The following is a 21833-nucleotide window of genomic DNA, read 5'->3' as shown; positions in this document are numbered from 1 at the left end:
TGCAACCCTCTTTTTTTTTTTCCTTTTTTTCTTTTTTCTTTTTTTTAATCAGGAGGGAGTCTCAGGGTTCATTAAAATCCTGATGATCACCCATGTTTATTATCCAAACAGCTTTTATATCAAAATGTAAACTGAGGGGAAGATTCATTAGCATTCTGTTTCCTAGGTCGTGGGGGAATGACTTAGGTCATGTCTTATAGCCATGCTTGTTGTCAAGTCCATGCCCATGTCCATTTTGTCACATAGACTGAAAAACACTTCTTCCCCAGGCGACCTCCTAGATTACAACAGGAGGAGCAGAATGACATTAGCATATCCTGATCATTTGCTTAGAATGACTATCAAAAGGCTAAGTGACCACCTTCTGTACGGCAGGTGCAATTGTGCCTTGTAGGTCACTCGGAATTCTCTGATGGACTGGCAATGTAGGAATGTGGACCTGTATAATCCATCCCCTACAATCTACTTCCTTTTATTAATTTTAACAAAGCCTGTGCTTCTGCAACAGAACAGATGATCATGCCTGTCTTAGGCAAAGACTCCTTACTTACCAAGACTAACCCGTCAGCAGAATAAGCATTCTAATTATGCAAGTTTCTGTCTTAGGCATCTGGGTAGAAGAAGCTTCAAACCTGTCTCTGACTGCCAACTTCTATGAATAAAAGAAATTAAGGGAGAGAAATACCTTTGGACTCTGTGCCTTGGAGCCATAATTTCTTATCAAACTCTCTTTCCTTATTCTTCAGATGCAGCTAATAGTTAGTCTCTACCCCATAGGGTTGTTCTGAGAATTAAATGGGATAATCCCTGCTGTAACATGAGGGCCAGCTTGTTGGGGTTTCTGTCCCGCCTGGTACCCCACAGCCGGCATATCCCAAAGAAAATCACACACAGGACTCCATAAGATTATAAACTGATTGGCCCATTAGGTCAGGCTACTTATTAGCTCTTATAACTTATGTTACCCCATTATCCTTATCTACATTAGCCACATGGCTCAGTACCTTTTCCAGTGGGGCAGCTTACATCTTTCCTCTCTGGTGGTCTGGGCAGAACTGCGGAGGGAGCTTCCTGCTTCCCAGAATACTCCCAGTCTCTTTTCTCCACCCCTACTTCCTGTCTGGCTTTCCCGCCTATACTGCCTGCCTGGCCAATCAGCGTTTTATTAAAATATGATTGACAGAATACAGACAATTCTCCCACACCACCCTGCAAAGAGTTCAGCCTGGGTTTGGTTCCTAGAAAGGCTTCAGTAAACTATTGACAATTATTACAAGCATCAGCTTGTTTAGACTTTTGAAAACATTGTAACTTGAGGTTTATAGAAAAATAGATGAATCATCTTTTAAAAAAGAATAGCTTCACTAAAGAAGGTAGCCTAGAAAATTAGTCTTTTGTCTAGCTTTCATGTTTCTGAGCTATACAGAATGTAACAGCATCCCCATTGCTAAGAGAAGAAGACAGTATATTACCACCACATTCTTACACACTGTTAGCTTGGTGACTATGGACAGTACCTAAGTGTCTCACTTTGGGAAGAGAGCAGCCATTTTCAGTTAGTCTCATGTTGAAAACCCCAGCAATGGTAAAATATAAAGCCCAGATGTCTGTGACAGGTATGAAATATAAGCAGTGCTTACCCTATATATTCCAAAGGAAGAGGCACTACAGATTTTATGGGGTCACCTGTGGGCATTTGTGTTTCTATGCAAACACAAGGCACTTACTGGGAAGGCAGAAAACGCAATGAGAGCTTGCTCATTGCCCTGGCCAGTGTGCACAGATGGCACTAAGCCTTCCTGTCTTCATCATTGAATTGGAAATGGGACGGGGTGGGGACTGTCAGTAATTTCTGTCTCAGAGGGCCATCAAGACAACTGAGTGATGGATGCTAACGGCGCTGAGTTCACAGTCTGATCCAGACTGTGCCTGGACCGCAGTCAGCCTCAGCAGTTCCCATCCAAGCAGCAGCACAGTAGGATTCTGCGTGCCACACGTGAGATTTGGAGGCAGATTGGACTAGCTTAGGTGGAGAAATTGGACATGTCTGTGTTCACATAGCATGATTCATATCTACTCCGTTGTTGCTGCTGCTGCTTTCCTGTAACCAATTTTAGAGCCTGTCTTGGCAGCTGGAAGTATTTGGGATTAATTTCACACTCGCTTTATGAGTTGAGTGTTTTCCTGCAGCTCCCTGGGCCTCTGCCTCATTACTTTGGCATCAACTGATATGGGCATTGGACAGAGATGTCCTTTGGGGTCTCCATTTTATTTGGAAACCATCAATTTGAAAAAGCAAAACAAAGGCCATCAGCACATTGTGCTTGAAATTGTTAGCATTTACTGTTTCCTACAGCCCTCCCTTCTGTAGTTCGGTACACAGCTTTCTCAGACAGTGGTGAGCCCTGAAAAAGGAGATCGCTCTCCCTCAAATGTTAAGTCCTAGAAACTGGTTGGCCTTGCTTCTTAGTAACACTTGATCTGGGAGATCTTTTGGAACTTGGTCATTCAGATCTGAATCTTGATGGGTTAGTTTTTCCAGCCCTCTTTAATATGCTAATTCTGCTTACTTCATTTGGCTCTCATGGAGAACAAAGTAAACTTGGCTGTTACATGCAAAACTAAATTGAGAACATGGAGCTCTGTTTAGTATTTCATGCTGGCCAGTAGGTCAGAAAGATTTTCCTTGGGGGTAATTTACGTAAGAAATTGTTTCTCCCATTTCTCTCCAGTTTCTGTGACCGTTTGGGGATAACAGTCTCTTTCAACAATGGCACAGAAGCATATCCCGCGAGAGACAGCGTTTCTCCCAGATTCCTGCAGTTGGGCCTTCTTCTGGAAAGAGCCTGTGGCTTGGGCTGCTGTCTCTCTAGGTCCTTCTTTCACTACAGCTGTTGTTTAGCAAGTTGGGTGGGGCCACGAACTGACACACTGCTACACTTAGTATTTTCCCCAGGTAGTTAGGAACACGCATCAAACACACTACCCTGAAGTCCCAAGAGCGAGTGCCTCAAGCTTTTGTCATGCCTGGCAGTGCTCTATTGATGTCTTTGGAGTTAAGTGCCTGTTCTCCACCTGAGCTTTCCCCATGAACAACCTCTTCGTTTTCCTCCTTCTCACTGCGCTTCCTCAAGCAGTCTGTTCTCCTTTGCTTTGCTGGGATTGTACCCTCTTTTGAAGACACCTGTGTATTGGGAGGTCTCCCTTCTCAGTTGTGGGCAGGAGAACGATTAACATTACCTCTGGTGCAGAGGGCAGAGTGTGTCCCCTAGAGTGCATTCTGCAAATTCCTGCACATACCTGGTACTCAGGAGCTGTTCATGACCTTGATCTCTCTATGAGGTCAACTTTGGCTGGTGGACATCTCTGGCAGTACCATTGCTCCACAATGAGGCCTACTGTTAACGTTCTCAGCAGAACGGAGTGTAAGGATAGAATGAGACCGAGCTGGCTGTGGTCCTGGGAAGGGTGCATACAGTTTCAGGTGCTACAATTTAAGCAAAGTGGCCTCTCCCATCTCTTCTAGGGGACTCCTTGAAGTAATAGGGAAGGGATGAGTTCCAACCCCATTTGAGTAAAATAGACCCCAGGGATATTAACTATGGTTCATCGTAATCAGTCCCTTGCTAGCTTCTTTTACACTTTCTTTTCTGCACAATTAGAACATTATTATAGTGATACTTCTTCCCACTAATTGGTTCTGTATGTACTCTTTCTTTTCAACAATTATGAGTTCCCGTGGGCTAACCGCTCTTGTCTACTTTAAAATGCCAGAGGAAAGCTCAGTCCTGGGCACACAGTAAGCGGTTCATTTTATGTGTTGCTGGCCTTGCTTCAGACACCATGGCTCCCTGGAGAGCTGACTGAACTGTAGTCGGCTTCTGTAACTCCTCTAAGATGTTGGTCACGTGGTGAAGAATCCTGGTGCCCACGGCCTGTTCAGGCAAAGCTCCTGGGTTCAGGCAAAGCTCCTGCTGTCTTCCCATCACTCCCATCTCGTTTCCAGTGTCCCCCGGACACTCTGATGACCGTCCCTGGAGAGCCCCTCTCCCCGCATGGAATTTGAGAGACCACACAGCTGTAGACTGTACTCGTTTGAATGATGATGTTTTAACAAGCCCTTTGGGCCAGTGTCAATAAGCCATGAAATATCACCGAACGGATCGTCTGCACCAGACTGCCGAATCTCATCTGAGTCCTCAAGCTGGCCGGGATGTTGAGAAGGAGTTTATTACTCCAGCGTTGGCTCTTCCTGTTCTTGGGGACTATAGACGCCGTGAATCTCTGGGCCAGTCAGTTCATTACTTTTAATGAGCACAGAATTCACCAAGACATTAAAATAAAATAGAATCAAACACCAATGGGCAGACTTGGATATTCCACCCAATTGTTACTTTAGTTCCTTTTTCCACAAGATTATTCAAGAGAGGTTTTTAAGGCAGATTCTATTCAGTCCTGCCAATTTCTATCCTAAATAGATTTGGCATTGCAAACCTAACACACCCTGAGCTGTTTTTAATGCCCTGTGGGTTGGTGTCTGACATTTGTGTTAAAATGACAGTTTTCAAACTGATCAGATGTTTGAACCTTGTTTGACTTTTACATATGTGAAAGAAATATTGGATATCTCAATGTCTTTAATATATTAAGACAAATTTAAAAGAAGTTATTTTCTGAAAAAAAAGTGATGACATTATTTAAAACACAGAGAAATAGTCACTTTATTTTATTTTAATTGATCAGTGTTTAGAGGTAATTATAAAAGACTGGAATAGGTTTACTCTCAAGTACTCCTATCCCTACATAGTGAAGGAAACCAGTGGGTAGGGAAGCTCACATGGAACAATGTCCCTATAAAGCTGATTTTGTGAGTATTTCCACCCCTGGTCATATGGATTTAGAATTACTTGAGACATTTCCTCAAAGAAGGAAGCTAGTGGATGAATGATGACTTCTTTATTATCCAACCTAAGTGTGTCTGTGGAAGGCAAAGTTCATCAAGTTGTTCGAAAGGAAACAGAAGTGTGCCAAATGCAACTTGCTGAGGGCTTAGGGGCGGTGTAATCAGCGCTAACCAAAGTTGGTCCTGTCTTCAGGTGATGGCTCTAGCAGATGCGGTGGAGGAGAACCAAGACAGGCTGCTGCAGTCCTCCGCTGGCCTGAGGAGCGCTACCCATTTGCTGATCCTTCTGGTCAGACTGTGGCAGAGGCTGAGCACTGACCAGACTGCTATTCTAGAAGCAGCGTTTCTGCCATTGCAGGAAGACACGCAGGAACTGGTAAGGACCCACAAGCCCCGCAGATGCATGATTGAACAGGCTCTGGTTTGGGGGACATATCACATGGCTATCAAAGAGGCTTGTGTTTTTACAAAAACGCTGTTTTCCTTTTCTTTAAGCCATAATAAAAGTGTCATATGATGGCACTTTTTTTTTCCTTCTTGAGCGGTTTTAAAAATAGGTATATAGTCTATTTTTATGTAATACCCAGTCTGCTTTTATGGGCTCCTCAATCTCTGAGAGGCAGAGAGGTAGTCATTTGACAGCCTGAGTGATCGCAGGAAAGCCTCCAGATTAGCTAATCCTTCCAAGGCTGCCAGAGAAAACAGCTCAGTCATTTTAATTTGTTCGATGTTCTTAAATTTTAGTGTCGCTTCAAAGGTTGTGGCACTGGGATGGCTTTGCTGGAAGTGACAGGAATAGTTCTTTACGTCCACAGAGCTCTTTATAGTCGTTCAGAAAGCCCTTTGCCTTGGAAGAGCCCTTTCAAAGTGAAATGGGAAAAGTGAGCCCGTAACTTAGATTCTAACCAGAATCCATTAAACAAAAGCACCTCACTTGTGTGATTCATAGATGTGCACAGGACCAGGGCCTTGTGCATGGCCTCTGTGCTTTCCTTTACGGAGAATGATAGGCGCCTTGGAAACCAGTGATCCAAGCCCAGCTCTCTGTGGTGGTTTTTTTCGGGGGAAAATGACTTCAAACCCAGTTTCAGACCTAGATCTAAGAATGGTTGAGAAAGTCACAATGCTGCAGCTGACAAGTTCCCCAGGCCTGCCTGGCCCTGATGCAGCTGTCCCCAACCATCTCATTTCATCATAGATGTGGCACCAATGAGAGCTAAATTCTGTGACCTTCTCCATTTCACAGACAAGCCAAAACCTCAGCTTTCTATAGTTAAATGCATTTCTAACACTGCTGCGGTAGGCCCAGGATTTGGAACCAACCCATCTGCTCAGAAAATGTATGCTTTTAGTCAGATGCCTTATTTTAGTGAACACATTCATTGCTTTGGTTACTTTTCTATTGTCATGAGCAGATGCCATGGCCAAGGAAACTTTAAGAAGAAAATATTCAATTTGAGGCTCATGGTTCCAGATGGTTAGATTCCATGACCATCATGGCTGGCCAGGAATATAGCAGCAGGCAGGCATGGCAGTGGGGCAGTAGTTGAGAATTCACGTCTGACCCACAAACACCAGCAAGAGGGGTGGGGAGGAAGAGAGAGAGAGAAAGAGAGAGGGCGCTAAATGGGAATGGATGGTGTGGGCAAAGCCTACTTCTAGTGAAGTACCTCCTCCAACATGGCCACACCTCCCAGTCCTTCCCAAACCTTACTACCAACTGGGGACCAACCATCCAAATATATGAGCCTACAAGGGCTATTCTCATTCCAACCATCACAGTCATAAAAATTTATTTTTTAAAAAAGAAAAAGCTTTATTTTGTGACCTAAAATATTAATAAATACACTGAAAAAAGGGAAGACATTTTTAGTTGCAAATTCTATAGAGACTGGCAATTTTCTTTTATAAGTCGAGTTGACCTTCAGTAGCAGAATTGGAGATGCTTAACTGCAGCGAGAGAAGGGTCACTGTGCTGTGGTCAGATTATTCATAAATGTACTTTAGAAGGCTAATGGCCTTGGTTGATCTCCAGTTTAAGGCCCACCACTAAATGACAGTCACCGTGGTGCTCAGCTGCTCTGAACAGCTGCTGCTGTGTCTGTAAGGGACAAGCTGGCCCCACCCCGGAAGCTGTGAGAGGGGCTGATGGGGACAGCTCAGGGGAGTGCAGACGTTACAGGTCTGCATTGGGACTGGTTTGCACTAATTACCTTTATTGTCCATCTCTCTGCCATACTCCACAGCAAGGATCGTGTACCTCCGCATGTGCACTGCGACATGCTATCTCCCCACCTCACATACATGCACATGCACATATGTACCCCCAGACACAATAAATTAAAAATTTTAAATCTCAGTGGACCCTTCTTCCCGAATCCCGTTTGTTTGTGGGTTCTGAATGTCTGTGTTCTGTGTTCAACTACAGACCAAAAGTATTAATATGTAGATATATTGTCTTGACAAGAGAGAGACCACATTTGCAGTGTTTATTATGTATGCTGTTATGATTCTTGGATTTTATTGTTAGTTATTGTCCATTTCTTTTCTGCACCTATTTATGTAGCAAGTGCACATAGTATATAAAAGTATGTTTGTCTAAGGTTTGGTGCTACCTGGAGTTTGAGGCACGCACTGCAGGTTTGGAATATCAGGGCTGAGAAAGTGTACTATCAACTTAGAGGGTTTTTTTTTTCTTTTTTTGCTCTTTTATGTCCTAGGTAAAAAACAATTGAAAGTTGATTTTTGTTAGAATGAAACTTACCACTTAATCTTACTATATGCAGGGCTGCTCTGTGTTCTTAAGTGTATGTGTGCATGTGTGTGCGTGCGCTTGTGTTTGTGTGCATACATGGTATAATGCATGTGTGGAGATCAGAGGACAACTTAGCTGAGTTGGTTCTCTCCCACCACCATGTGGGTTTTAGAGTTAAACTTAGGTTGAGTGTGTTCATGGTGTAGGTCTTGAAGAACGACATTTTTTAGAAATACAAGCGTGTGTTCATCATTAAGAGCAGAGTCCTGTAGAAATACATGAGTGTGCCCACCATGTAAGCAGTTGAAAGGCTTAGTTCCTTCCTTCTTGGAGACTTTCTACCTTGCCTCTCCACACACCCTCTTCCAACTCTCTTCCTAATGTGGTGAGATGAGGTATGTGTATTTGTGTCTGTTGGATATAAGACATTTGAAAAAAGAACATAGCCTGAAGAATGAATTCAAATAGTAATTTGAATACTTCTTGTTATACTTTTCATCTTTAATTGGACTGCATTTTTTCCTTTGGGATTATATTGTTGAGACAGCTTGTGTATTAAAAGACGCATACAGTGTATGGTTTTGACATGCTAGTTCACAATTCCCCACATTGCATCTATTGGCTTCACAAATAAATGTTATGTGATGGGACTCTGTGCTATCCAACTGAGACGTGAAAATGAAATATTCAAACCTGAAATAATTTGAGAGGAGGGTGAGACGGGAAAGAAAGGAGTCTCTTACCAGAATGTTGAAAATATACCCCATATTGAAGTTATTATGATACCACAAAAATCTGAATGCAATTTAGATAGTTTGGTTGAGGAAGATGGCAGGGTACATGCGTGAGGGGAGAACCCCAGACATGTGGACACCATTTCCAGAAGACACTGTCAGCTCCAGGTCACATGTCCCCACAAGTATTGAAAGGTAGAAAGAAATGCACAGACGATATTTATGTTTCAAATAACTCTGGCTAATCTGTATAATGATTTGTTGTGTTGTTATTTAGATGGAATGTGTCAGCAGGCAACCTATATTTAATAGAAAACTCTAGAATAGTTTTTTTCCTAATGATATCAGCTTCACAAAGCAAACAATATTCAGAACCTTTCTACGCCAGTGGAAAGCAGCCCTCTCCACATGACATCACCAGTGGTCAGTGTTAGTGGGAAGCAGTAACCATTGTATGACATCATCAGCCTCAGTGTTGGTGGCAGGCAGCACCCTTCACGTGGTGCCATCAGCGGTCAGTGCCAATCATTGGAATTTCTTTTGAAGCAGCATTGCATTTGCAGCAGAACTCACGGTTGTTCCTTTACCCCATCTCTTAGGGATACTTTTCCATTTTTTTTGTCACTTTTCAGTAGCAAATAAATGCTGGTATTTCAGACTAGTGCATTTTTTTGTTTGTTTGTTTTTTAAGATGCTGAAACTTATATGCACCAGAGGCTGTTTTGCCTACTGAGAAAAATATTAAAGACCATGTTTAGTTTCAAAGAGCTCTTAAGTATAGTCCTACTGGTGGATTTGATAATTAGAATTGCCACTGTCCCATTTTTGAAATGATGCCATACTTGTAGTCCAAAATAGTATTTTATCATTTTTTTATTTTATCACCTTTTTTTTATTTTGCCTGCCAAAGGGCTTTAGTGTGTGTGTGTGTTTGTTTTGATTTTCCCATGATGTTTCACATAACCCAAAAGACGTAAAGGTGTGTGTGTGTGTGTGCGTGTGTGTGTGTGTGTGTACTTTTAGAACTGGCTCAATGGGATAATCTTTTACCAATTCATTTAATCATTCAATGAATTTTTATTGAAGACTTACTACTTGTTAAGCACCATTTGGCCTACAACATACCTTTTAAACAAAACAAACTTAGGTGCCATTTTTGGTGGTTTTAATTCAACTTTACAAGCAAACATTCTAATCCCGAGCTTTCCAATACAGTAGTCACTTACCACGTGAAATGTAAATAAGCTGGTGTGAGATCAATTGGCTTCACCATTTGTCTTTGTCTTGCTCCTAGTTACCTGTGACAAAAGCTTACTGTGTTAGAGAGAGCCGACAGGAGGTCTCTTACATAGCACCCGTGGGCATCAAGGGCAACCCAGGGCTGTGTCAGTTGGATTAACCATAGCACATACTCACAAATTAGTGAAGGGAGAGAGGAGACTGACATGAAATTCCTTCTTGATGTTTGATTTGACACTCTTTCTGGTGTATTGGGATCCGCTTGATCATGTGTAAACATCAGGTACTTCTAGGAACAAAAGCTTTTTCTGAGAGATCTTAAGGCATCTGCATAAGAGGGAGGCAAGAAGCTGGTACGGGCTCTGTTGCTCTACTTTTAATATGGTTTGGAAGTACTCTTGGTTGCTAACCTGTGACACTGAGGGATGGTAGAACCCGGAGGAGGTAGGCCCCAATGGAAGGAAGGGTGTCCTTGAGGAGGTGACCCTAATGGAAGGAAGGGTGTTCCTGAGGAGGTGACCCTAATGGAAGGAAAGGTGTCTCTGAGGAGGTGACCCTAATGGAAGGAAGGGTGTCCCTGAAGAGGTGGACCCCAATGGAAGGAAGGGTGTCCCTGAGGAAGTGGGCCCCGATGGAAGGAAGGGTGTCCCTGAGGAGGTGGGCCCCGATGGAAGGAAGGGTGTCTTTTGAAAGGGATACTTGGACCCCAGCTCTTCCCTCCATCTATCACCCTCTCTCTGTCCTGAGGTGAGAACGTCTCTGCAATACGCTACCACCATGATGCTGTCTGGGTCTTGCCACAGGCCCAAAGGCCACAGAGCCGAGTAACCCCTGAAACCATGAGTCCAAATAAACCTCCCTTCCTTGTGAGTTCGGTGTTAGCTCAGATATTCATCACAGCATCAGGGAGCCTTGTGTCCTCTACGTGGCCATGGCTAGTGCTGTAGTCGTTGTGAATTCCTTCCCTTCAGCTCGTGACCTTTGAATCCTTTTGATTACAGCCTTCTGTGGAGTTGCTTCATTTGGATTGAATGTAGATAAATTCTCTTTGCCCTTCCTGATCGTGGTTCAGATCTGCTTCTCATTATTTTAGCAAATAGCTCAGATGGCTGGAGTTTCCATCCAGCAGATGGCAAGAGAGCAAGGAGGAGCAGGATTAAGATTTTTGAGTAGACTGTTTTGAGATTTTTCTTCTGAGGCTCATGTGTGTTCACTTGGCTCTGGAGGGGCCTCTAATGAAAAAGGGAACAGCGTCCTGGATTTTGGAACCTGGCTTCATAGACTCCACATGGCATAGCTTTTGGCTTGATATTTTCTTTTCTTTGAAATTGCATTCAATATCTTTGGCATTATTATCTACCATTTGAAAAAGAAAAGCTTTATTGTGTTCTTAAGGACTTAATAGCTCCCTTCCCTAGAACCAGACTTTAGACTCCCTGAGAAGGTTAGGATGGAATTGTACATCAATGGATGAGGGAGAATTGAACCTTGAGCCTCACGCTTTGATTAATTGTTCCTTTTACAAACTGATACGGAAAGGAAACTTATTTTTAACATGTTGAACATGGTTCATGTGAGAAAACAGATGTTTATAATAGGAAGTCCTATTGTGTGGAGGGACTTATCAAGGCTCACTTAGAAGGTTTAAGGGCACCTACGTCACAGGTCAGACTTGATGTCAGGACCATTGTGCCTGCTGTCTGGACTGAGCGATGACTGAGATGGCTAATCATTACCATTATTAATGACCCTCTTAAAAGGCAAACAAGGGGAGGAAGTCTGGTGTCACTATTAAGTCTGCCTTTATGACGGCTCAAGTATCATCGCAGTTGTAGCTGTCTATGGGAATACAATCCAGAAAGTAAATATTCTGGTGTTTCCCATGGTCTTAGACTGCAAGATAAACATGAGGAATTAGTTTCATGTTCACAGTGGCCATATACCCAGTGTTGGTGCAACTTACATATAACCACTATTGTTTAACTGTATAATATTCTGTATCAGCAGAGTTGAATATAGCATATAGACCAGAGCTTTTCTTATGAATTTCTTTCTGGAAAGCTCCTTGTCTTGGGCCATTGCTTTTCTACTGGACTGCCTGTGCTGGCATCTGAAGCAGCCTTTCTGCCCATTTCTGTAGTGGCAATCATTCACATCTCTGAAACCCCTCTCCTATTCTCCCATTTCACATCTGCTTGCATGCGTCCCTTGGCTCTGTTGGCGCCTGTGTGAAGTCTGCGTGCCAGTGCCAGGCAGGCACGTGGGTGCACCATTTCTCGCTCATAGGCTCCCCTCAGTCCACAGAAGCTGAGCGTTATCCAAGCAGAGCTGGCAGTGCCTTTCTCTCTGTGGAGAATAGTGCGGGGTGTTTATCCCTCCACCCTCCCTCTTCAGGCAGGCCAGTCTGAAGCCCCCCTCTTCCCTGCTGTGGACCCCACCCCTAGCATGACTTTAGCTCACATCATGCTCGAACACTGTCGCGTGTGCCTGTCCCGTATGTCCAGTCAATTCTTCTGCACCCTCGCAGGGTTAAAGCAATTAAGTATGTAACTATATCTAATCATTTGGGGATCTCTAACGTAATTCAGATGCTCTTCCACACTGTACAGCTGTCCAAAGATAGCTTGTTACGGAGGAAACTTTCTACCTCCTTTGCTATGCTGTTTATTTTAAAAGCTGCACCTCATGTTTTTGCATTGTCTAAGAGCAAAACCTGTTCTTTGAGAAGTCAATAGTAAGATTCCCATCGACACATCTGTCAGGCTAGAGCACCACATGCGTATGGTCACGTGAGCATAGTGTAGTGAGGCTGTCATAGTGATGGTGCCGCAGATGTGAAGGTGATTCCCTAAAGTTACACACCAAAGTTTGTTGAGCTATATGGACTCTGGCTCTGGTTATTGGTGTGTGATGTTTTTATTTAATTTCAAGAATTTCTAAAAACACAGACATTAAAAAATAAATGCCATTGAAATTTTTAAAAATCCACACTACTCACACAACAGCTATCTGTGTGGAAGTACAGTGTAGGATCGTCATGCAGTGACATATCTTGTGTGACATTGCACACATAGCAGTGTGTAGCCCAGTTGTTAAACTGTGTGTTCAAGCATACACTCATCCACATAACCTCCTGAGATAAATATAGGAATTTTTAATCTTATCAGTGATAAATATATACAAATAAAAGCCATTGTCAGATACATTTTGCTTACCCTGCCTTATCCAAATTTGTCAATAGGTGGTACAATGAACATGTAATAAAATGGACATATCTACCTATTTCTGACATTGTCTTTCCAGAGGTTACTCTAGTATTGTGTAGATCGCCAGGCCTCCTTAGCCTCCTCATTCTCCAGGGAAAGGTGAGTGTGCTATCCGCCTGTTCCATCCCACCATGATGGAGGAAGTCAGACACAATAGGAAGTCAAGTCAAAGCAGGAATTCAGTTTATTACTGTGAGCATCAGCTTATATAGGTTAAGTGACATCATGTGATGCGGGGGTACCTCCAGCCAATGAGAGACAGCCAAGCCCTCTCTCTAGCTGGAGGGGTGTCTACCTAGATTTTGTTGTCTCACCCTCTCTCGGTTCCCTGAAACTTGAGCCAGGCTTTTCTCTGTCCTACAGACCTCGAGGTACAGGCCCTAAGATAATTTTGGCCTAACAGTAGATCATAAAACTAATTCTACGTCAGAAATCTAAGTTAATGAACTAAGAAAATGGTAGTGTCCATTTGGTATCAGAAAGTATCTAATTATGAAACACTGAAGCAAACTAAATACTAATAGCTGGGAGATCTCAATTGTGTTGAGTAGACTATGATGCCATATCAGAGTCCAAGTGTCTTCTAGGAAAAAAAAATGTTTAACTATTCTGAGTCCTTAGACGTGTTTCCAGACTCCAAGCACTGGCCTCTTCCTCTGGGCATACTTTACGTATCTCATACTTTAGGGCCGGTTTGGCTTTGAAGGGAGGGAAATGTGACCATTCAGATTAGGTCTGTACTAGTAAACCAACAGCACAGAGGAGAAGTAGGGTATAAGGAGAGCGAATGACCATGCAGTTCCTTCTGAAGGTGTTCCTGGGATATGAGGGACATTCAGTGTGCCAAGGAGGCTCTGGCTAGGTTCGAGGCGTTCAGAGTCGTGGCTTATGCATTATGTTGGAAGCTGTTACCTGAGAAAGGAATTTTTCTGTCTCGGATATGTCCTTCATTGTGATATTCTGGGCTTCATTATGTTTGGCTGTGACCTTACTATAAATGATCTGCTTAAGCACAATAAACAGAGAAAAAAACACATGTGCTAAGGTTTTTCTTCCTCAATAAGATATCTATGTATGTAGATATGTATCCAAATTATATTTTTAGCAGAAAATAACCACAAATTTTATTGCTTATTTATTTTCAATCAACTAGACCCTACACAGCCTCCTCTGACTGTTTTCATAGTAATTTCAGGATTTTGATGTTTTATTATTTTTGTCATTTTGATGGCAACAACAAGAGTAATAAATCGGTAATAAAAAGACAAATGTTTTAAAAAACAAAAACAAAATAACAGTCTCTCAAGAAACCAAATGTGTCAAGCCATATTTTTAAAACTATGATCCAGGCGGAGTATATGTAGCTAAATGATAGGTCACATGCTTAGTATGTACAAAACCCTGGTTCAATCACTGGAAAACCCTCACAAAACAAAACCCAAAGACATTCGTGACATTTGGAAACTTTAAAGGGGGTGTGGCTTTCACAGGCCACTCTCTATACTCTTGAAACTTCCATGCGGGCTAATTGAATGCCAAGTGTGGGACCAGGCATGTGACAGGCATCCAAAAATGGGTGGTCATTACTTCTGTATCTCAACAATAGGAGGCCAGAGGAAGCGCTCACATTCCTCTAGGTAGCAGTAAGAAAAGCAAAAACAAGAGCCCTACAGTTAAACTCTGATGGTGGATTCTTTTAGCACTTAACAATTTAAGAGCTCTGTGAGCCTCCTTTAGACACCATTTTTTAAAGCATATTTTGCTCCTGACTAAGAAGAAATATGTAAGCAGCCTTCACTGGCCCATGTGTCACTCCTCTGTCACCTCTGTAGCAGAGACCACAGCTCTGTGCCTCCTTAAGTGACGGCAGGAAGGTATCAAGGAGAAGGTCAAGCAAAGCCTTGCTTAAAATTGTGCTGTGCTGCCTTCACGACTGGCTTCGGGCCTCGGTAGTTCTTTCTTACGGTGTTGCTTTAAAGTTTTACACAGCTGAGTCATGGGCTTCTGAAGGGGAAGACGCTTCCGAGTGGAATTTGTTAGACAGACTGGTGTTCTCTGTTCTGACAGCGGTCCCATGCAGAACATAAGCTAACCAGACCAATTCAATCCAGAGATGGGTGGCTTTGCTGACTTCAGTTGTCATGCTTGTGTAAGGTAGGAATGTATGAACTGTGTCGTAGTGACAGGCTTTCTTTGGGGGCATCTTTTTGCCTTATGTCTTAGGAACATTTAGCTGTGCTTTGCAAAAAAATAAAAAAAAGAAAAGAAAATTATTTTTTAGTCACTCATGAAATCTTGCTTCACTAAATTTAGGTTCACACTATTACCTTGCTTTTCTGCACATATAGGAATATTTTTGGTAAGTGATAAAATACCATATGAGTCTTAACAGTTTTATAAAAAATATTGTGTGTGTGCGCAATCTCTCTGCCTGTGGGTTCCAGGGAAGAACTCATGTTCTTAAGCTTGGCACTGAGTATCCTTCCCAGCTAAATCACCTTGCTGACTTATAGAGGACATTTTTTTTTTTTTTTTTGGTTTTTGGTTTTTGGATTTATTTTCCAGACAGGGTTTCTCTGTAGCTTTAGAGACTGTCCTGGAACTAGCTCTTGTATACCAGGCTGGCCTCGAACTCACAGAGATCCACCTACCTCTGCCTCCCGAGTGCTGGGATTAAAGGCGGTCGCCACCACTGCCCGGCTATAGAGGACATTTTAAATACCATTGAATTAGCTGAGGCAGCATGAACACTGCATGAAGCTCGGCAGAAGTGGTGCATTAAGACAAGCTAAGGTAAAGTCACATGCAGTGTGTCCCAAGACAGAAAGCCAACAGTTGCTGGATCCCACTGAAAGTAGGCTAACCCCCTGCTTCTTAGATGTGAAAATGTGAAAATGTTGGGGAGGAGGCTGTCACAGGATCTGCAACTGAATGCAGAGCTAAGAATAGCATTTAAAGTCTTTTTCTAGGAAGGAGTTCATGAATGGTTTGGATTTGAGGGCGGAAGTTACAGAAAAAGACGGTCTTGATTTTTCCACCACAGAACAAGCATCCTTGACCAGAAGTACCTTTCATAGAAATGGTAGAAATTTTGCTCCTAGAATGAGGGTTGGAGGATAAAATCACCTCAAAGCACTTTAAATGTACCACTCTCTAAATATACTTTATTTTCTACATCACTATAGTTTTAGGATTTTTTATTATTCGTAATGCAGGGTACTTACAGGTAGGAGCCATATCAGAGTTTCTTTCATTTTTTTAATTTGACAGTATTTAATGTCATGTACCATTTAGTCATAAATGTTATTCTTAAAAATAAATACGAATTTGGTTTGGGTTATGGCTGCAGTGCAAGTGTGATGCCTGGTATTTGAACCCCGGACTCATGGAAAAGGACCAACCTGGTAGTGTGCCTCTGTAACCCAAGTCCCCCAGTGGGAGATGGAATGTGGACACTAGAGAATTCTGGAAACTCCCGGAACCAGCCGCTGAGTGTACTCAGGGGCAAAGCACGGGAGACCTTGCCTTATAGAAAGTGGAAGAAGACTGATGCCTAATGCCCAGAGTTGCCGTCTGATCTTGTCACACATGCTGTGGCAATTAAGTACCAACGCCTGGACACATACACACAAATAAACATGCACACCATACACAGAGAAAAAGATGAAAATAAAATAAATGTCTGTATAGACTTCCCCTGCAGTTTTATTTAGTTACAAAACCATGTAAGGCTATACCACTTCATGTGGTAACTAGCCTTATTCTCATTTGATTGCTATGGAGAAAGTGGCACATTAAATTGTACTATAAAAGGGTTACTTGGTGTACTATTCTAGATACTTCTCCAGATTTGCCTTCTATTTGAGGATTATGAAAATAGGAGTCTAGTGAGGGCTCTTCCTGCAGCTGGCTCTTACCCACTGGTGACCTTGACAAAGGAAGCAGCTTGTAGCCACAGCCTAAAATATTGAAGCTTCTGTGTGGTCCCCCAAATGGCAAACTAGACAGGACAGAGGAAAACAGAAGCAAAGGGATCATGTATTGCTTTATACTTAAATCAGTGGTTTTACCTATTTTGGGACATTTTTCTTGAGTTTGGTCATACAGCAAGGCCGTGGTCCAGGTCCTCGAAGGGCTCCTAGTAGAAGCATAGCAGTTCAACTTGTTCTTGCAACATTCCATGAGGTGCTCAAGGCAGAGGCTCTGGGAGAGAGCTAAGGCATGAGGTTCACACAGTGGCAAGAGATCTTGAGAAAAACGAAAAGTCCAATTATCTAGACTAGAGGAGACAAAAACCTCCCAACCCTGACTCTGAACAATTTAATTCCCAGTGCTGGAAAGGGATATGAAGAAGGCAAAGTAAAATAAAATGCACATTGAAACCCATCCCTTCCCCTTCCTTCCGCTCCACACATGGTTTTGTTTGCTTAGGCAATCCCCTGCTCAGCTGTGATGGTAGTAAAGGCAGGGACTTGAGAACCAGCGCCAAAGCTCAGCTCCCGACAGGATGCATGCTCACCCCTCTAGTAGAAGTTTTAGTGATAATTTCCCATGTTAATATTGCATCTCATGTTGAGATACAAGGCAAGTTATTAGTATGAATACGAAATAAAAGCTTGGTGTATGCAGGTGGGTACATGTGTGTTCATGAGGTCGGTGGGCTCAACAACTCAAGGGTACTTAGAATAGCTTATCTTCCAGCTCCTCACATTTGAGTTTCTACATTTTCTATTTATTAGGTAATTATGCTATTTGTTTAATCATGTATTACCACATTGAGTTTTACCTAAAAGCTCTGCCGTCACCTGCTCTTGTCTCGTAAGCTTTCTCTTTTGTTATTGTGTTTGGATTTATGCAGCAGCGTAGGCCCTCTGAATAATATTTTATTAGTAATCTTTCTAAGAGTTGTCACTATGTCTCATTATGTTAAAGCCGTATCTATACTAAATACCTATGCACTGTTTTTTGCTGTAGTTGGCAGTAGAACCTGGGAGAACGAAACCTTAAAATAAGGCGGACTGAAAGTCTCCTCCAATAGCCAACTTCATTCAGAGCCCCATACGGTTTATACTCTGAGGCAGTGGTTCTCAACCTCCCTGATGCTGCAGTCCTTTAATACAGTTCTTCATGCTGTGGTGCCCCCAACCATTAAATCATCTTTGTTGCTACTTCATAGCTGTAATTTTGCTACTGTAATCATAATGTAAATATCTGAAATGCAGATTATCTGATATGTGCCCCCCAAAGGGGTTGTGACCCACAGGTTCAGAACCACTGCTCTGAGGGTTAGGAGTCCCATGAGTAAGTGACAATGACAAGTCAAGTTGTCCCCAGCTGTGGAATGACAATGGTCAGTTGTAATGAATCATCTAGAGCAAGCTCACTCTTATAGGCTATGCCTGGGAGGGGCATGGAAGCATGTTCCAAGAATAAGTTCATGCTTTTGAAGATCCTGAGGTCACAAGACTCCTGTCTTAGTTTCTTGACATTTTCTCACAAGTGCTCAGAACTGCCCTCCAGACACTCCACTCTTGGGCTATGTTTGGAAAATACATGACATGGTTTTTTACTCTCTCTGCGAGTTGGCAGCAGGGAAAGAAATTGTGCGGTAGTGCTGACTAAATACCGCATCTGTTTGTGTCCTAATACGCTCCTGTCGTCTGCTTATAAACATGGCGGCTTGCTGAGATGGCCAGTCCAGAGGACACAGAAGCTGCCTTCATGGTGAAGTGACCACAGCGTGTACTGATGCTAAATGATACTCCAGGACTCACTCTTGTCCTCCAGAGGAGTTGGTCAAAGGCTCTAAAAGAACTTAGAAATCTGTCCTCACCTGAGAGGGTTACTGGTGGAAACTGTAGATGTTAGTCTGGTGTAGATTTTGCTTTGTGAGCAGTCGAAAAAGATGTTTTTGTACTATCTATTGGTTTATTTTGTTATAATGGAGTTGGAGGCACTTTTCAAAGTCTCTAACGTCCCCTTAAAGGATTCCCAGAGGTGTTTCTTTCTTCCCTGATTTGCCCAGTGGCATCTACTATAGGTAGATAGGAATGGGCCCGTGGCATCAGAAGTTTGGGCTTACTGCTCATGGTGAGCGCTGGGAAGCTCTCGTGGGTACACAGAGAGTCTCACTCTGTGTGCCAGCGCGGAAGGAGCCTGAGCTGTGCACTCATTGTACACCGAGGGTGTGGGGTGTGCGCCCCATAGAGCAGGGAGGACCAGAGGCCAGGCTTTTGGGTAGAATTCTTAGGAAACAGGAAGCACAAATGTCCTAATTTCCATGCCTCTAGGTCCTCTACCATGAAGATCTTACCCAGTTATCCTTGAGATGCCTCATGAGAGCCTCTTCGGGCTCTCCCGGCCTTGTCCACTCACTGCTTGAGCCTGCCTGCGGGTGGTCCCTTTGGTGCCCGTTCAGTGTGCTGCTGTCTTCTGTGGAGGTGCTGGCGCCCCAGGGCAGCTCTGATGTTCCGAGAATTGCAGCCTCCGCATTTTAAGGCGACCCCACACTCCCTCAGGTCTTTACTAGCCAAGAACGACTGCTCCTAAGAAAAGTGGGGCAAATAGCTATTTATTTATGTCTTTTTTTTTGTCAAATGATAGTGAAATGGGACTAGATAGGCCTTATAGCTTCCAAAATCATTCTTGAAAATAGTGCTGTTAGCTGTTGTCACAGCCTCGAGGCTCTGGTCAAGCTGAACTTTGCCAGCCTCTTCCCTCCATCCCAGTTGCCCCTATGGTATCTAGAGGTCTGTACGTGCCAGATCCTCTTCAGCAGAATGTAAGGCAAAAGACATGACATTCCTGGCAGTCTGAGCCACCTGATCATTCAACAGACATGCTCTGACTGTAGATATCATTGGTTATTCTATGCCTGGCACAGGACAAAAGCACTTGTCACATACCAACACCTTTAGTCACCTGGATCCTTGGAGGAGGCTGTCAAGAAGAATTAGTAGCTCATCACCTGAAAACCTCGTTAACAGTAAAAAGGCCACTTGGCTCACTGTCATTTGTATACAAATTCCAAATTGACTTTTGTATGCAGGGCTGGGAAGAAACAGTGGATGCTGCCATAGCCCACCTGTTGAAAACCTGCCTGTCGAAGAGTTCCAAGGAGCAGGCTTTGAACCTCAACAGCCAACTGAGCATACCCAAAGACACCAGCCGGCTGAAGAAACACATCACCTTGCTGTGTGATCGATTAGCTAAAGGCGGGCGCCTCTGCCTGAGCGCCGATGCTGCGGCCCCACAGGCCATGGTCATGCCAGGTAAGCATCCTGCGCACCCTCCCTAAGGACAGTGCTCTCCCCAATTATGGGAATGTGCCTGCAGCTGTATTTGGGTTTAAATTTCATATTAAAGTGATGATAGCCAAGAAAATTGCTTTCACGTTTCCCCTCACATATCCTAGGGTAACCACGTGGATAAATATTCTCTGGGTTTTTGCTTGCTAAACATTTCTAGAATGGTATGTCTCCCCCCCACCCCACCTTGTCTCTGCCCTTAAATATATCATCCATTTTGTTTTGCTTCTAACCAATAAAAAGAGGATTAGAGAATAAAAGTGTTTTAAGGAAAAGTTTTACCAAATGTGATCTCAAGATACTGCATTTCATGAATGTAAATAGCATGATACAAGGAACTAATGTGATCCAGATGAGTCAGGTCCCTTCTGCTGTTCCTTGGACTGTGATCACCGGAGTATGGGGCGAGAGTCCAAGGGAAAGACTGAGATCAGAGAGGTGAGCAGGCAGGCATCAGGACCAAGGCACCTGTGGGTCAAGGTGGGGAAAGTGACCCAGGTTGACCCCATGTGGTCCTTCATTGAGGGTCCAGACATCTCAACTTGCCTTCCCGCAGTCTGGATCTGAATGGCCAGTCACACTGCACCCGAGTGCCTTAGAAGCTCCCAGTCGAACTTCCCCATCCTAGTCTTCCTGTCGCAGCTCACAGAGTATAATAACTTCATAGTAACTGGTGTTCATAGTAACCAGTGGTGTTATTAGATGCCACAGCTGTGGCATGTTTTTACCACAGTCAGCACCACAGTTCGGGGACTGGTGTGATTCTCCTCTTCTCTCGTGCATGCCTTTGTCCCGTCCTCCGTGCTGGTTTTCATGCCGTTGCCTTCCTTCTCCCTTGAGTAGAATGCCTTGAAGTAAGAGGGGATTCAGGTGAAATCAAAAGCTAAACTTGGAGGCTGCCCAGCACAATCCAGTAAACCTGGGCTCCAGAAGCAGACAGACCCATGTTTGGATCTTGTCGCTAGCCTTAACTGTCATTGGATGTTTCTTTCCAGTTCTGCTGTCTGCCCCCTGACCGGCAACCTGTAGGTCATGACCTGTTGGAGCCAAATAGCAGATATTTACACTACAATTCCCAACAGTAGCAAATTGCAGTTATGAAGTAGCAATGAAATAATTTCATGGTTGGGTGTCACCACTACATGAAAAACTGTATTAAAGGGTCACCACATTAGGAGGGTTGAGAACTACTGGCCTAGATGGTTAAGAATAATGATACTTAGCTAGGCAGTGGTGACTCACGCCTTTAATCCCATCTCTCAGAGGCAGAGACAGGCTCATCTCTGTGAGTTCGAGGCCAGCCTGGTCTACAGAGCATGTTCCAGAACAGGCTCCAAGGCTACAGAGAAACCCTGTCTCAAAAAAAAAAAAAAAAGAGAGGAAAAAAAGAAAGAAAGAAAGAGAGAGAGAGAGAGAGAGAGAGAGAGAGAGAGAGAGAGAGAGAGAGAGAGAGAAGAATAATATTTGCCTTGCTGCCAGGGCTTTCTTTGTAAAATGCTTAGCCCCATGCTTGGAATAGAAGCTATAGTTGTACTGTTGTTGTGGGTATGTATGATCCATCTTCTAAGTCTAGCAATGAGAAAACATCCGGCTTGTGTTCTCAGGAGGCTGAGGTAACTATGAAGTTAT

At 43.3% G+C, this 21833-nt stretch overlaps 1 protein-coding gene across 3 annotated transcripts in view; it reads left to right on the top strand.

Annotated features, from left to right (window-relative positions):
• The window catches only part of Bbs9 (Bardet-Biedl syndrome 9), a 405148-nt gene that overhangs the window by 313269 nt on the left and 70046 nt on the right, over positions 1 to 21833 (top strand). For all 3 annotated transcript variants that reach the window (XM_048446631.3, XM_048446632.3, XM_048446634.3), the window contains 2 exons: positions 5097 to 5279; positions 19946 to 20168. In XM_048446631.3, coding sequence (XP_048302588.3) covers positions 5097 to 5279; positions 19946 to 20168 — 406 coding nt within the window. The remainder of the gene's footprint in view (positions 1 to 5096; positions 5280 to 19945; positions 20169 to 21833) is intronic.

The sequence above is a fragment of the Myodes glareolus genome, chromosome 4 (assembly GCF_982192425.1).
Source record: "Myodes glareolus chromosome 4, mMyoGla1.1, whole genome shotgun sequence".
NCBI lineage: Eukaryota > Metazoa > Chordata > Mammalia > Rodentia > Cricetidae > Myodes > Myodes glareolus.
Note: the sequence above shows the minus strand (reverse complement) of the source record. Positions and strands in the feature narration are given on the sequence as shown.